We start from the raw sequence: 15022 nt of genomic DNA, 5'->3' as shown, positions 1-15022 counted from the left end.
GTTTAAATATTAAGCAATTCAGACTACTTTTCTCTGTCTTTTGCAGATTCACAGGCAGGTATGGACCTAAGTAATTCTCAGGAACAGCCAATGGCTGCAGGTACTATGCTTTTCAAGTTCTATTTTTTTCACCCTCTCCTGAAAATAATAATTTTAAGTGGAGAAAAATACAAGAATTGCAGCTTGTTCAGACTCCCAGGAAACTGAAAAACAGCCATAAATGTGAAGATGGACATTAAAGGAAAAAAAGTATATTTCAGAATTGAAATAAAATAATGCAAGTTCAGTATAAGATTGAAAAATGATACCAAAGAAAACAAGACTGTATAGTAGGAAAAGAGTGTTTTCAGAATAAAGATGGAAGTTTTGCTAAGGATGCAAGAGTAACTGATCCTTTTCGTTGACTGCATTTTTGAAAAGCTGAAAACAGACCTCTGTGTGAGTTGGACAAGTATTTTACTTTTTAGCTAATCAAAAATAAAACTTTTTTTTCAGATTCAATGTAATATTTAGCTTGAAGAAGTGTTTATTTTACTATCCAAATGTTAAATTTAAAACAGTTTTAGATGTTACTTTGAATTTTAAAAGTTTACAGAATTGTTTAAAGAAAGCATTGTTCTTTTAAACAATAGCTGAAACTTACAGAAATATGCAAAATATTGAGTTGATCTGCATAATATTGTTTTATGAAAGAAGCTTTAGTTGAAAAACTTCCCCCGAACAAATTTTATTATATCTGTAACTATGGTTTTCCTTCAGATAAGAGGCTTGGAATACTGGGACATACTGCTGCAGCAGTGATGAGCAGAAAACGTTCTGATAGTGTTGATGTTTAAAAACATACATGTGAAATAAGCCTAAAAGTCCAGTTGCGTTCAAAGAGGCTTCAAATTAAACATGTGCTTCAGCAGGTTCTTGGATTGGGGCCAGAGCAATTAACATTTTGCCCCAAATGAACAGAGTAAGGTTGTGATTCCTCTTCCATGCTTTGAAGAGCTTGCTTGCTTACCTATTATCAGCAGTTACTGGCATAAATAAGACATATACAGTAACATATACTTAATTCATTCCTGTTTTGTTCTCAGTTAGAACAATCTCCAGAAGAGTTAAATCTAAGCAAAAGCTGAAGTTATTTAAAGATGCTTACGCTGTGTAAGGTTTTTGTACTCTTTTTGGAGATCTAAGCAAATCCCTTCAGCCAAATTGCAATCTAATGCATTTATAGAAAGATTGTTACGAGCGTTGTGAACAATATTGGGAGTTTGCAGATACTTTGAGGTAATTGCCTGGAAATATTCTTGGAGCATAAATTGTTAATTACTATTTTTAACAATTCCCTTTTTTCAGAAGGACAGGAGGTTTTGAAAGACTGTAATTTGAACAAATCCCAGGAAATGGAAAGTATGGATAATGTGGAGGAGATGAAGGAACACAATCAGTCTAGTGAAGAAGCAGCAGGTAAAGTGGGGATTGAATCATGAAAATTAATAGTTACATTTTGTCCTCTTTTACTCATCTGATTATGCTGTGATAATGATCAAAAAGTTTATTCTGGATCATGGCTGCCTTTTGCCTACATGCCTGCAAAAGGAATAAAGATACGATTACAGCTTAGAGCGTTTTAACGTTTATTCCTTGATCACGTAGAGGGGAGCAACTGTTCTCTATTAGGGAACCTCACATGCATTGGATAAAGGTCACTTATACAGGATCTGTGAAATATGGATAAGATAAACAAAAAGTGTATGTGTATGATGAGCTCTTTTAATGCATCATAGCATACAAACGCTAAGAAAAGTGTGTCTTCCCATTAGAGTTTTTAACATACTCTTTACTATTACCTATTGGATCACAATAGGGAGAAGAAAGCATGTTTTATGTCATCACGAATATAAAGTTTGGAGGTAATGGAAAACCTTCAGATAAAGAGATGTGGAATAAACTGATTTATCTGATAGGTGGGTAGTGAACTGCATGCGGACTCATTCTCCCAAAAGTAATCTCTTATTACTGAAACTAATTCACGAAAATCCTTTTTGGAAAAAAAAGTAGTTTGCCTATGACAAATGTATGTGTTCGGACAGCACTTGTTTATCAATATTATTAAGCTACTGTGACATCTAAAAATAATCAGACAAATTTCTTTTTTTGGAAAAACAGGACAGGTTATTTTGAATTCATAGAACAACTCAGCCTTGTACAATTTAAAATATAGAGGTAATCCCCTACTTCAAAACATGGGGGAAGAAAAGTTTGGTCAGCTCCCCATGTTTATGGTATAATTCAAGGAGTAAACACTTGCTAGTAATTTCTTAAAGGAGACAAAGATGTAAGTAAAACATTAAAAGAATATGTATTATTTTTATTTAAAAGAGAACCTACATAAGTGTATCTTTCTGTGCATCTTTAAAAACTGTTAGGACCTCTGAAGTGACTAGATAAAAGAAGCAGCTCCTGGGCTCTCAGCAGCCTTACAGGACCTTGGAGTCCAGAGTTTATAAAGGCATATTGCATATATGCAGAGCAAGAGGCCTTGAATTTCTTCCTTGGTGTAGAAGCTCATAAACTGAAATCACAGCATTAATAAACATTCCTGCCAGTGAGCTGAGTGTGTTCATTTATGCCAGTTCTCAACCACAAAGTGAAAAATGCTGCCTGGTAGAGGATGTGGTATATATACTGAGGAAAAGATATACATGGTTTTACCAGTTTCATGTTGCCTCTCAAGTACAGCATGTCCATGGAACTATACTAGTGTCAAGGCAAATTACATCTGTGGCTTTGGTTAGTAGTTTTCTGAGGTAGGGTTTACATATCGCATAAATCAAGTAAATCACTAAAGGATTGTCTAGGTTTTGGTCAGCTAGCTAGCCTGGGTTGTTCCCGTAACATAAATGTGATGATTTAATTTTGAATTAAAATGAAATATTCAAATTTTGAACTTCTGAATTACTAAAAATAAAACTTTTATCTATTTAACAAAGCACAAAATGATACAGAAGCAGAAGGGCGTGCTGCACTAGCGAAAGAGATCATGCTAAGTGTTAAATTCATCTCACTTAGGCACCAGTGCTTTAGGTATCTATAACTGAACTAGTATCCAGCCTTCCTTGACAGTCGGTGGAGAGAAATAGCGTGCACTGATTTGGGTGCCTGGTTTACGATGAACTGTCTTGTGTCCCCAAAGTAGCTGCTTCTTGTGAGGACTCCTTTTATTGTCAGTGGAGAGTAGCTCTGTATAGATGTCTGCATTATAGAATCTTAACTTGGGCAGATGAATTCCACTTTGCTTACCCTAAAAAGGGAAGTGTAATGTTTTTATTTGCAGAGCATGCACAGTGAGTGTATAAACGGCCTCCTTATCACAGTAAGTGGAGTGTCTTACTTCTACCAAAGAATGGACAAAAATAGGGAAGATGATTTTTTTTTTCCAAAAGTATTTAGACACCCCCAGTAAGAATCATTAAATTTAACTTAGAAGCTGACATTGTAGACAGGAATGTCTGAGCTGGTTATCTAGACTTCTTTCATAGTCTGTGCGGAGAAGCAGATTCTACTGTAGCTTCACCAGTTTTACAAATCTACTTTAGAATGAGATGAAATGTGCTCTAGAAGCTGCCTTCAGTGTGTGTCTGAAAAATAGTCTAGAAAGCCATCTCAGATGGAATCATCAACAGTGTGGTTATTTCAAGTCAGACTAACTAAATTTTACCCAAGAGATGCAGATAGATGCTGAGGAAGATTTTTGAAAACGTCTGTGTAGCTAGCTGAGTACCTTATAATTTGGTGGAACTGGGAAAAACGTCACGTGCTTTTGAAAATCATATCAGACAGCTATGTACATCATTACACATCTGAATACTTCAAAACAAGAAAAACCCCAAAGTGGCTTGAACCTGTTCTATATCCAAGGCTTCTGACAGCTCTTTCAGATCCCACAGCACATCAGATATTCACCACTATAGTTCAGCTGTTAGTCCATCCCTGATAACCATTCTGCCTACACTAGATAACTTCTTATCTCTCCTTTCCCAGTATCCCTGCCATTTGTTCCTCATAGTCACTAAGCTGTGGATATAGGAAGCTTTCTTTCACAAACCCCTCAAAATTGACCATCCAAGAGGCTTCTTCCCACCTTCCTGTTCCAGGAGCCCTGCCTATACCACTTGCACGTTATCATGGCATCAAGAAACTCTTTTTTTTTTTTTTTTTTTTTTTTTAGTTATGTAACTATCCCATGCCCTTCAGCTTCAGTAATGTTTCTCTAAGGTTCTTTGCCATACATTTGAGGTACAGTTCATGCACTTCTAAAAGAATGCTTATATTGATGCTGCTCTTTTTTCACCATTCATTTTTCTTCTATTACTGTTGATGCCTTTCAGGTCTCTTTACAATTTGTTCTTGAAGCAAGGTCTGAAAATTTACACATCAAAGATAACATTTTAAATATCAATAGAAGAGCAGTTCATTCTTTGATAGACTCCCTTACCACTAGAGTGTTCATTCATTATAAATGTGAATATAAAGCTACTCAGTACCGTGATCTGTTCTGTGATTCTCACTACAGAAGTAAAGAGATGATTACTAGGAGAGAAACAAAAATGAATGCTACTGTATCTCTGTAAAATGGCACAGAAATACATATTGTTTGCTTCATTGCTTCACATAGTTCTCTACCATCATTCTGATCCTGGAAGCACAATAAATCTTAAATATTTGAAGCGTGCTGTGGTGGTACTTCAAGCTGTGCTATATCATTAGGTGCATATAAATTTCTTCCTAAAGACTGATGCCGGTCCAGTTGGTGTTGGATTCTAAAATTTACCAATAATCTTACCTTCCATGTCAAGTCTACTATACAAAATGCAGTGGGTATGACAATAACAGCCATGTTAGTCACTGACAGTCCTTGTGGGTCAATAACTATCTATCTAGCTTCCGGAGAAGTGAAACCACGTTCGGATGCTGCTGGTATGGTGGGAGTATTATCTTCTGGGGATCACTAACCCTTATAAAAGTGAATATATAGTATTCTCCAGAATCACAGAATAGAAATATCAGTATCAGTGAAAGCTAGTTGGAAACTGATTGCCTTCTGCCTACACCTGAAAAGTGTGGCTATTAAAAAATTCTGACATTTGACACTTTCCCAGATGAACGATTTTATAAATGTGTGTATATCTTGCTGTGATCCCCTAATATGCTCATTATATATTAAATGTGAAGAGAGGGAAAAGCAGAACTTTATATGTAGTTCTCATTAATTATGGTATCCTCCACAATCCCTTCCTTTTGTAGGTGAACAATTCCACTTCAGTGTCTGTACTTTCACATTCATTGTTGATGATGGCATACTATACAGCAAATTCTCCTTTTTTATCCTGAAGCCCTGCATGATCTATGCCCACAGGGTTTGTTCCATCTACTGAGGGCTATCATAAGAAGAGCATGAGACCACTGACTCATATAGTGAAATCCAACTTTTGATAGTCTGCTTTCCTCTGCCTTAATACGTATCTATAGCGATATTTTTCATCAATATGATTATGTCTGTTTTTTCCATGTTTCATGAGTAAGCATTCATACTAAGTAGTAATCATCTAAATTCTTAGACTATACTGTTATTTTTGTGGCTCTTGCATTATTAATGGGTGTCACTGAATACATCATGGGAACTTCTGTTCAAAGTCTGAGAGTATAGAGATTGATCAAATCTAGATGCTGTCTACTCTAGTTTGGTGGAACCTTTTATGTTAGGCCTGCAGAAAGGGATACTGCAATCTTGTCAGAAGGCTATAGAAATTTCATAAAGATATTAAATAAACTAGTTGATAGTGTCAAAGTGTCGTTAGGACTAGCGCCTTTTTGATGAAAAAATGCACTTTGCAGCTAACAATTTCAAATTTGTACTTCTCTGTGCATGTCCAAACACTGGCTGATGTTTTGTTCGTTCTGCCTGTGTCATAACCAACAGAGTAAGATTCCTTTCAATGAGTGCAATTCAACCAGTCATATCATACAGTCCTTCTAAAAGGGCTTCAGCTATGATAATCGCTAAGTAGAGGGCAAACAGTTAAGATAGAAGACTATAGTAATATGTTAATTAAAAGCTTGATGGAGGACAAAAAAAAAGTGGAAACCTTTCCCCCTACCCCAAGGGAATTAAGCTGCATGCTGTGGTGCACATGGTGCATGCTTGTGTGCAACCATAAAGCTACACTGTTTCCATGGTGCTTCCTATATCTAGAAGGATTTTGATTTCCCTTGCTTCTTTTTGCACACCCACCACTGCAACCATGAGTGGCCAATGTTGAAGAGTCCCTAATTTAAAAATTAAATAAAAAATACGTTCTTTCCCATGAGAGTTGCAGTCAAGCACAAGTGTTCAATTATGTCTTAATTCCCTCATCTGTTGAGGCAGACAACTTTTTCGGTGTTGTGAATGTTAGCTAGCTTTCATGGTTGTGAAATAAAAAGAAATAGAAGCCACATTTGTGGTTTATGGATGCTAATTGCTGCTGCATTTAGGTGTGTGAAAGGGGGCGGTTAAAAGGCTGGAGTGAGACAGGAGAGGCTGACAAACCCTCGCTTTGGCGCACACTGAGGTTCCAGTGGTGCTGTTAACACACGCACTTATCTGCTTGAAAAGGAAGTGCCGTTTTTTATCAGAATATTACATCTCCCAAGCCCAGATCGAGCCCTACCGCTCATGGGACTCAGGGGTTATCTCACAACATCAGCAGTACTTTGCTGCAGAAGTTCACTTAACAGGGGATTTCTGTAAGTGTTAAAACCAGGCAAGGAGTCTGTACTGCTTAACTGTGTCAAGTCTCTGTGCTTCGGTGGCTATGTATGAACTGAAAGTTGTATCTTAGTGTTATCAACAAAAGATCCTCTTGACTTTGTTTTAGCTCTACAGTACTCTACTGTCAACAGCAGGAATGCTGCCAAACACGTTCAATGACATCAACACGAGTTAGTGTCACTACAGCTTGTAAATGGTTGACATCAGCTTGGATTATCCTGAGCAGTCAGTAGCCCAGAGTATCTAGGGCCGGGAGATACTGAAACTCTGATTACCTTGAAATAGTCAGAAAAGTACAGTTACTTCCTTATTCTGTTTAAGCCATCATAGTTAGCAGGAAAATAGAATTGTTTGATTTTGAGACATCTAACTACCAGTGTCAGGTATCAGAGAAAGACAAAGCTTGAAAGGGGAATGGGTACACAGTGGCATTCAAATAGATTTTGGACTTCTTTCCATAACTTTTTAAAGCACATTTTTTTCTACTTATTCTATAGTGTGTAACTTGGATTCATACAAAATGATTCTTTGAAATAAAAGGAGGGAGAAATATTTATTCCTTTGGCATTGAAGTAAAATCTAGACCAGGGTAAATGAGTTGATTTGTTTTCTTGTACAGCATACAGCAGTAAATGAATAGAGGTGAAAAAATGGCCCTAGGAAGTCAGATCACATGTCACTGTAGAAAGTAGTCCATTTTTGGAAACATGGGCTGATGGAAAGGAGAAATTAAGATGACTCATGTTTTGCCCCCAGAGTAGTCTGTGCTTTGGCACAAAAGGTGCGAGTTTGAGGGGAAGGTCTGCTATTGTTTGTGCTGCTGGGAAAAGTGTTGGAAAGCAGGAATAAATCCACAAGAGTCAAAACTTGGTTAAAGTGCAACAAGTGGTTCCATTAGTGTTGGAACTAATGGAGTTTGGTTTTCAGTGGAGTTTTTTCTTGTGGCTGGTTGACTTTGAATTGAATTATGCAAAGTTGCAGTGTGAGTTCAACACCGTATTTTGCTTCTGGTACTTCAAGCTAGCTTTTCCATATTCTCAGCACCAATTTACATCACGCTACGTTCACATGCTGCAATTCTTATTCCTATTTTTGTTCCTGTGGCTGCTATGCAGGAACAATTATGAACATTGTTTAATCCAGAGCTGTAAGTATGCTGAGGAGCCAGCTGGCTAGCCTGGAATAGCATGTATTGTTGAACAGTATGTTGTTGTGTCTCACCTGCCAAATGCACCAAACACAACTGACTGTTTCTCCTGGTGCTGGAGCACCACCTCCAGGAGTGGTTTCAAGAGATGCGTGTACTCCTGGGTCATCTGTTGAGCAGGCCAATTGTCAGAACTGAGTAATTCTGAGAAACTTTCCCTTCTGCCAAATAGGATTGAATTTTGCATTTGGGTCCAAATGTTATTAATGGAACAGAGAAGGAATGGATAAGCCTCCATAGACTAACCAGACCAGACTAAACAAAATAAGTAGACACTTTATTATAAAATATAAAGTTGGAGAGGGTGGATTTGTGACCTAAAATTCAAGCCTCTAAATCTAGAATATTTGGTGTTAGAAATTATTTCATAGTTCAGTCAAATGGATACATTTAATTTTATGAAGATTGTAGTGTTTTAGTTTTTAAGCACCGTCTTGAAAAGCAAGCTCTTGTCTTCGGCTTATGGGTGTTAAAATTCCACTGATACTTATCACAAAGAGATTTCCCTGTTTTTTTGTTCAAAACGTTCTCTTCACTCCATATTTGTGTTTTCTAGTATTAAACACGTGACAATAGTGTATCCCGTTGTAATGAAGGCTTTTGGAAAATCCATTCAAAAAGGGTAAATAAAGCTATACTTTCAACTTCTCAGATTTGAAGCTAATTTGGAAAAGCAGTTGACCAGAGATGATCATGCTTGAATGGTCATATTAGTAATAGGTCCCTTGATATAACTAATGAAGGTGATTATCTGAATTTAACATGTGGCCTTTTTCAGTCTGACTGTTAGGTCCAGATGTTCTCTGATTAACTGTCTAATTGAAGTCTGATTTAACGGTTGTGATTGTGTCAGGCTTTCTGGACTTTAGGAATTGTAATTTTAGAAGTGTCTTCTATGACTGATGTCATCTTAACTGTAACAGAAGGGAACTCATACGGTTTCATCTTGTTCTGTTTGTTTTTTTTTTTTTAAGAGGGAGACTTTAAAGATAAGATACTAAGGTTTGAAAGGATAACGTTAGCAGGTGTCGCAAATGAAGCAAAATTCATCTGGGAGGTCATATGGAAAAAGCTGCGCACTGCAGGCCATGGAACATGGGAAACCTTTCTATCTGATTCAGTATTATTCTGTGCTCCTGTTTAATACTAAAGGGTATGGGCAGCTGAGGGAAAAAAAGGAGACTGATACTTTTTATAATAATAAAAAAATTCCACAATAATTTTAGCATAGTACTAACCATAGTTTTCTAGTCTCCAGTTGTATTCTCTCTCAGGTAATAATGTTCAGCTTCCCCAAATTCTTTTTGTAGTGTCAGTTAGATGCATTATTTTTCATTTCCTTCCCTAAACCATGGCCTAGCACTGCTTGGTGCTGCTGTGCAGTTGTCCTGTTTAACTCCAGTTCTGGTAGCACTCAGTTTTGGATAACAGCTTTCCTTTATCAATGTTTCTGTTAGTATCATTTTAACATATTTTAAGAGAAAGCCCTAAAAAATGCTAGATTGTTATAGAAGGGTGAACAGCTGATAATAGCTAGGAAATATCAACAACAACAAATTATATTCTGTTTTGATGATAGAAATACACTAGTATTAATGAAGTAGAAGATACACACCTAAATGCTTGGAATATGATGAATGATTTTTTGCAGTTCTCAGTGCTGCATTTCAATTTGGTTTGTTTCTATTTTTGTTTCAAGTAACAATAAAAACAAGGAGACTAATTATCATAGAGTATGCATTCCACCGAGGGGAATTATGAAAGTTTCTCTCCTATTTTTAGAAGTGAAATTTCCACCAGGTGCATACTGCCCTGGCTCATTGAGGAATTACCCTTCACGTATGTTTTATACATATAAATATGTATACATATATATTTTTATGTTTTAAATAGTACCTAAACAAAATAGATATTTGTTTTTGTAGAACATGGATACTAACCAATAGTACTAAGAAGTTAAAAATCCTGGAAGAGACAAAGATAAAAATAAAATAAAAACCAAAAGCCAGTATTTCCAAGTCATATTTTTTGGTAAGCCAAGGGAATGAAATCTGTGGATTTCCAGCGTGATGTAGAACAAACCTCCTAAGTGCAGTATTTGAGATTTTTCACTGCAGAAGAATCTACTCTGGCCTATGATGAATGGCACAAGAAGGGCATTTCAACGATGAGCATGCTAGGGTGTGACGAGCTCCAGTCTCATCCACTCTATGCTTGTAATAGGAGGGAATACGCATGTATTTTTAGCTATGAAGACGAGCATGTCACTGTTATCTTCACTGCTATTGTTACCACTGCTATGTAGGTTAAAGCTGATATTTGGAGATTGCTTCTTCCTTTCTTAGCAAACAAATGATCCCATAAAAGCATCTCTGCCATTGTCATGGAACTGCTCTTGCCACTGGAATCAGTGGAAGAAACAAGGCCTGATTGGGCTAAAAAGTCTTGAACTCCTTTCTCTCCCCTAGAAGTGATGTCTGCAGTGGTATTAGAAGAATGAAGAAGAGAAAAGTTGCTTTGCCTCTGACAGTATTGCCTCCATAAAAAAAATCTCATGTTGCTGTTGTGGCACTTCACATTTTATAACCGTATGTTTTCACTTCTCTATTACTTACTGTCTCCAAATTTTCAGTATAGATAGGTCATGTAAAATTGTTCTCATTATTTAAGAAAAAAAAGTAACTTAGGTATAGCATTGATTTTCAATTTACAGTTTTGGTTGGATGAACTGCAAACATCACTTTAAGCGGTTATTAAGGAATTTTGTTTTGTTTTGTTTTGTTTTTCCATGGCATATCTCCCACACATTGTGTTAATTCCATTGTATATGTTGTGTTTCTCATAAATACACAGGATTCGGACTTTAGTTTGGAAACTCCACTGACTTTTTCAGTTTCATAGTGTACGGCTGGTCTTTTTCAAGCTGATTTTGGTAAAAGAATCTCACATTTTGTGAGGGGACAAAAACTGGCATGTTTACCTTAATGTTTTTTACTTGTACTGTTTACCTTAATGTTTTTTACTTGTACTACAATGTCTGGGGACAATTTGTGGAGATAAACTGTGATGATTCATCAGTTAATACCTGTCAAATACAGGTAGTCACAAGAATTCTTCAGTATACACATATATAGACTCCCTTCTTGTTCTTCAGTAGTCTAAGCATCTGAATCCTATTAACAGCTGTCAAAACCTGGTAAACTATTTATATGCTTTCACAATTTGTTTAATTGGATAGTTAGGAAATGGCATACAAGAAAAGCTTTTCTTTTTTTTTTTCTTTCTTTTTTTCCTTTAGTCTGGCTGAACATCTGTAGCATTAGGGGCTCATTATCTCTGAATTGGCATAGCAAATCAGCAGCATCATTAAAATGCCACATTAAGATGATTAAGTTTCTTTGTTATCCAGTTGACTTTTTGCATGTGCTGAGGATTTCATGATTATGACCCCACTCCTTGTAAAACACTTGAGCAACATCACCCTTTTGTGCTGTAGTCTTTAATGGCTTCTGGTTTTTATTCTTTGTGCTTTCCATAATATTACCAGCAAACTTTGCTTAACAACAGCACAAAACTTGCATTCTTTTCTTTATATCTGATGCCAAGGTCTTGGAGTAAATATAGCAACTAGGGGTTTTTCCTTCTGAAATTTCCTCTCAGAGAGAATAGCTAAGATAACACTCCAGCTTGTCTTAATTGTTTGCTGTTACTGACTTCTTTTTTTATTCTTGTATTTTATAGAACACATACATGCACCGTTAGTGTGGTGACTCAGTCTGAAGTTGCCACCACAGCTTTATTTTGGATCTTTTCCAGAACCCATTGTTTTTACAGTGTTTCAGGTGAAACAAAAATATTACTCTGGAGTATGTCTTTCATCTTAGAATCATCTCCTCAGGAAATGAAACCATGTGCATCAGCCTTAATGCATCAAGCTAGTACTTTGTTGTGTAAAATCTACAAAATTTTTTCTGCAATGTATATTACCTTCATGAACTGCCTCAAGAGAACTAGTTACCTGTGTTGGACACATGAATGATTTTTCCTCTTTTAACTTCTTTACTTTCCTAAGCACAGGAGAGATGATAACACTTCTCTTTTCAACCCAGGGAACCTTGCTAGTATTGTTAGGGATAATTGTGGTGTTCTTCACTTAGATTTCCCTTTTCTACTTGATGTGACAGCAACTTTTCCCTCGGTTAAGGAGGACCAGCATGGAAACTCACTAATCTCATCAGAATATGTTGATGTGCTTTTAAAAAAATAGAGACAAACTTTTCCCTTTTCCACACGTCTGCCATTCTCTTGATCTCAAAGTGTTCCCTGTGCCTACCAGTATACAGAGCAAAAGTCCGGGACTAAAAATGGAATTTGGTTGCTTCAGACCTTTGCACTTGGTTAATTACAGACTGACTGTACTGAGCCGTCTTTTCCTTGGACTACTTTGTACCAGAGCTTTCTTCTGTGTCATTGTCTTCTCTCAACCTGTCAGAAAGGCCCGGTAGAATCACTGGGCTCTGAACTATAACCAGTGTGCTGGGTTAGAAGAATTCCAACATTTCTACTCTAGCATTTACTCAGTGAAAAAGCCTGTTCCCTAATGGCTTCTGCTGTCTGTTGTTTTCAGTCATCAGAAGCTGAACTTTTCCGTTGAGGTTCTTTAAACGCCTACATGCAAACTGAAAAGCAATTGAGCTTTGGTGGGATATCACCGACAGCTGGAGTGGCAGTGATAGTGGTGGGGGGGAGGCAGTGGTGGAAAAGCCTTGATCAGAACTCAGGTGCATCCTTCTCATTTACTCTAAGAAAACAAAAACATTGCCAGCAGTCAGAATACAATATGGAAAATGCAAAGGTAGTTATTTTCCACAGCGGAACCGTAGGATGGCTTGCCCAGTTTATGCCAGTCAGCAAGTGCTTGCCAGGTGGAAATCAAGATGACATTCATACCGTGCTACATGAACACTGACATAACTCTGTAAAAGAGTGAAAAGTTGTGAACCATGAACTTGTGGTGAGAAACAGTAGAAAACGGTAGAGAAGTCCTCTCAATTGGAGGTTACAACTAGTCCTCCACTGTTAAGCAATTGCGCTTAATACAGATGAAAGGTGAGACGTTAAATAGAAAGTGGGAATTGAAATCACTTCTGAAAGTACCAACAAGGTGCAGCTGCAATGTGTACTTCCTTTTACCATTCTGTGCAGGATGTGACAAATTATTTTGGAACTGCCTCCTTTTTAGAAAAAAAAGTACATTATTTTGGAAAAGAGATTTTGTTGAAAGATTCTTTCAGTAACTGGCAATAAATTCTCCTTAAAATGATGGAAGTGGATGCTTAGATTAGCTTTAGAAAGAGTTTTGAGAGCAGGATCACCTTAGGGTGATCCTTGAGACACGAAGTTGGCAGCGGAAGCTGCGTACAGAGGAAACCCTATTTCAGTGGAAATAGGAGTCAGGATGTGAAGCAAGGCTAGTAGTGAAGCAGGTACAGAGAAAAATGGGTCATTTATAGGTGAATCAAGGCCTCCATGTGACTCTTTGAGCAAACATCAAAGCCTACGCAAGTCCTTCTGGGATCTGGACAGCCAACCCTAATGTCGAACTCTAAAAAATGCCTAGGATAGGGGGATAAAAACACACACAATATGGAGAAAAAAATCAACCTTCTTTGGACAACATCATCCAGGGAAAATACTAAAAGAAATCTCTTGGAGTTTTCCACACTACCATGGATTCTTCCTTAGGATGAAGCAATTATCAGCCAGCTGTTTCTTCTACCCCACTTTAGCCCAAGGTAAGACAGATTGGCTGGACTTGGTGCAAACCCTGAGGAAAAAGGAGTGATTTTTTTATCCCCAAGCTATAGCTGAAAATTTTGTTTTCATGAAAGTGTTGGTTGCCAGATTTTTATTTTTCAGTGCTGCTTTTATGTTGCCACCTCATTTTCGCTATCACCCATTGTTTGTTCTCTGCATTTGATGTGGTTTATTACTCAGAACCAGAGCTAATACATATTCAGTAGTCCATGTTCTGTACTTTGGAGAAAGGACAAGTGATTAAGTGACATATTTAACTGTCTAACCCTCATTTTGAGAGAAGAACAGGTGGCCATGAGAACAATACTTTCAAACAGGAAACTATATTTTATCTCTTAGTACTTTTCTTCACTTGGTAGTTTGAGGCATAACTCAAGTTTCAGGCATAACGCAGCTCCTGTCTACACAGAAAAATCAGCTTTAAGCTGAAAATACCTGTCCTGTCGATTGGTAAGGTTTTAACACAAGTGCTAGCAATGGTAGAGTTAATAGTGGAAAGGAAATTCAGCCATGTAAGTCAGGAATCATCAGCTGTTTATATAGTGTGACCAATTTGCTTATATTTTTACATGGGAGCATTATTGTTAGTAAATTATTAGCTACTTGCTCCATTCCCATCTTGTTGTGAAATTTCATTAATCCAAGAGAACGTCTTTGATTTCTGATTTTCTCTGGAGGCTGCTACAGTTCCGGGAACCTACTCAAAGGTATTTACTAGAAGGAGATCCAGCAGGCCCTGCATGCTGCTCTTCGGGTCGCTTGGAGTTCTTTGCCACATACTTGCAATGTGACTTTGGATAAATCTTTTAACGTTTCTGGGACAAATTTATCTATAAGACATCTTTACCCTGCCTTTGCCTCATTTTATTCACATAGTAATCTTACAGTATGGGTATCAATACTGGATGCTCCTCAAACATTTGACATCTTTGGATAGAAATTAAAAATTGAAAGTGAAAATTAGATTATTGGTTAGGATTACTGATGACAAGCAAGGTAAAAGGGGCTCTCTTTACTATGCAATACCATGGGAACACTGGAAGTCTTATACTAGGACAGACATTTTTATATACATGCTTCAAGCCCCACAGGTTTCACATGAACGCATAGGTATCCTTTAATTTATGGCGTACTGTATTTTGAATTCACAGCAACGTTCCATGACGCTATTCTCTATAGGCTAATTGTGAATT

At 37.1% G+C, this 15022-nt stretch overlaps 1 protein-coding gene across 6 annotated transcripts in view; it reads left to right on the top strand.

Moving 5' to 3' along the window:
- Nucleotides 1-15022, top strand: part of IKZF3 (IKAROS family zinc finger 3) — a 40440-nt gene that overhangs the window by 6490 nt on the left and 18928 nt on the right. For all 6 annotated transcript variants that reach the window (XM_068919173.1, XM_068919177.1, XM_068919172.1 and 3 more), the window contains 2 exons: nt 47-100; nt 1348-1458. In XM_068919173.1, coding sequence (XP_068775274.1) covers nt 61-100; nt 1348-1458 — 151 coding nt within the window. In that variant the 5' untranslated portion in view covers nt 47-60. The remainder of the gene's footprint in view (nt 1-46; nt 101-1347; nt 1459-15022) is intronic.

The sequence above is a fragment of the Struthio camelus genome, chromosome 25 (assembly GCF_040807025.1).
Source record: "Struthio camelus isolate bStrCam1 chromosome 25, bStrCam1.hap1, whole genome shotgun sequence".
Taxonomy (NCBI): Eukaryota; Metazoa; Chordata; class Aves; order Struthioniformes; family Struthionidae; genus Struthio; species Struthio camelus.
The sequence above is the reverse complement of the archived record's forward strand: the minus strand, read 5'-3'. Positions and strand labels throughout refer to the sequence as shown.